Source organism: Corylus avellana, chromosome ca3 (genome assembly GCF_901000735.1).
Source record: "Corylus avellana chromosome ca3, CavTom2PMs-1.0".
In the NCBI taxonomy this organism is placed as follows: Eukaryota; Viridiplantae; Streptophyta; class Magnoliopsida; order Fagales; family Betulaceae; genus Corylus; species Corylus avellana.
In genome coordinates this window covers 35737887-35739106 of record NC_081543.1, presented here as the reverse complement: position 1 = coordinate 35739106, position 1220 = coordinate 35737887, and the positions used below count along the sequence as shown (strand labels likewise).

General features: G+C 41.5%; 1 protein-coding gene across 1 annotated transcript in view; it reads right to left on the bottom strand.

Annotated features, from left to right (window-relative positions):
• Positions 1-441: 441 nt before the first annotated feature.
• LOC132174512 (G-type lectin S-receptor-like serine/threonine-protein kinase At4g27290) overlaps positions 442-1220 on the bottom strand; it is a 1675-nt gene continuing 896 nt past the window's right edge. Inside the window, exon 3 of the mRNA XM_059586158.1 lies at positions 442-507. Coding sequence (XP_059442141.1) covers positions 442-507 — 66 coding nt within the window. The remainder of the gene's footprint in view (positions 508-1220) is intronic.

Sequence of the window (1220 nt, the reverse complement as noted above, 5' to 3'; positions counted from 1 at the left end):
CCTTCTCTTTTTTATTATAGGCATGAAAAGAGTTTGATTTCCAGCACGTCTCGGATTCCTATCCCTTGATATATGATGTGCAGGTATTTGAGAGAGGTGGGGTTTGTTAGATGCTATGTGATCTTAGTATCCTAAGATCACGGGATAAGTGACAGCTCAAGTGCTGATATCGTAATTGATATAGATGGTCTATCCACGTTTGATAAGATCATTTGACTTAATATAATATAAATACGTCTCCACGGTAGAATGACCGACTTGTCCTTCGGCCCTTGACTATTTCGGCCCATGAGTTGAGTCTCGGACTAGGCGTCCGAGATTTCATCGGGCTAAGCCATCCGAGGCCTTGGCACGTCTGCATACTCGCGGAGTCCTAGGTTCATTTTGGCCCATGAGTTGAGTCTCTGACTGGGCATCCGAGATTTCATCGAGCTAAGCCATTCAAGGCCTTGGCAGGTCTACATACTCGCGGAGTCCTAGGTTCAGGGCCCGTTGGCCCTTATGAAACTGATCCATGACCCAACAAAAGTGACAAGAAAATCCCATCAACACTTGATTTCGTTGTTGTTCCTCCATATGTTGTAAATTGTAGACCCAAAATTAAGTACACAAATATTACACTTAATTAGGAAGTTCTGATGGAATCATTATCATAACTGTTTTAAAATGCGTTATTGTCATGAAGAATGTAAGTATATATATAAGCACATCTCCATCTTCATATCCAAGCAATGTGGAATGTCACAGTTTCTAAAGTTTTATTCTTCCAATGATCCAACTCCAAAGTTATACATCTTCCCATCTAATAGGAGGATGCGAAACACCACATTTCTGCATAACCGAAGTCCAAATTCTCTGATAGAAACTCGCTCTCTCCGGAGCTCCTCTAGAACCTGGGTTCTTTTCTTTCCCTCTCTTTCCTTCTTCTCTTTGCTCTTTGATTATGGATTTCTCTACTCTAGAACTAGATTCCCTTATTGCTCAGACAGCTGCTCTAACTTGGGAGGACCCTTCCTCTCAACTAGAAACTCTCTCCCCTGAACTCGTTAATGATGAACTTCTACCTTTGGTAGGACAGGTCATCTCCCAAAAAACACAAAACAATCAATCTGTTAATGCTAGCCTGATCAAAGCTTGGTTCTTTGCCCTCCCATTTTCTTTTGCTGTTCTTGGCCCAAACATTTTTCTGTTCAAATTTTCTGAGAAGGAACACATATCCA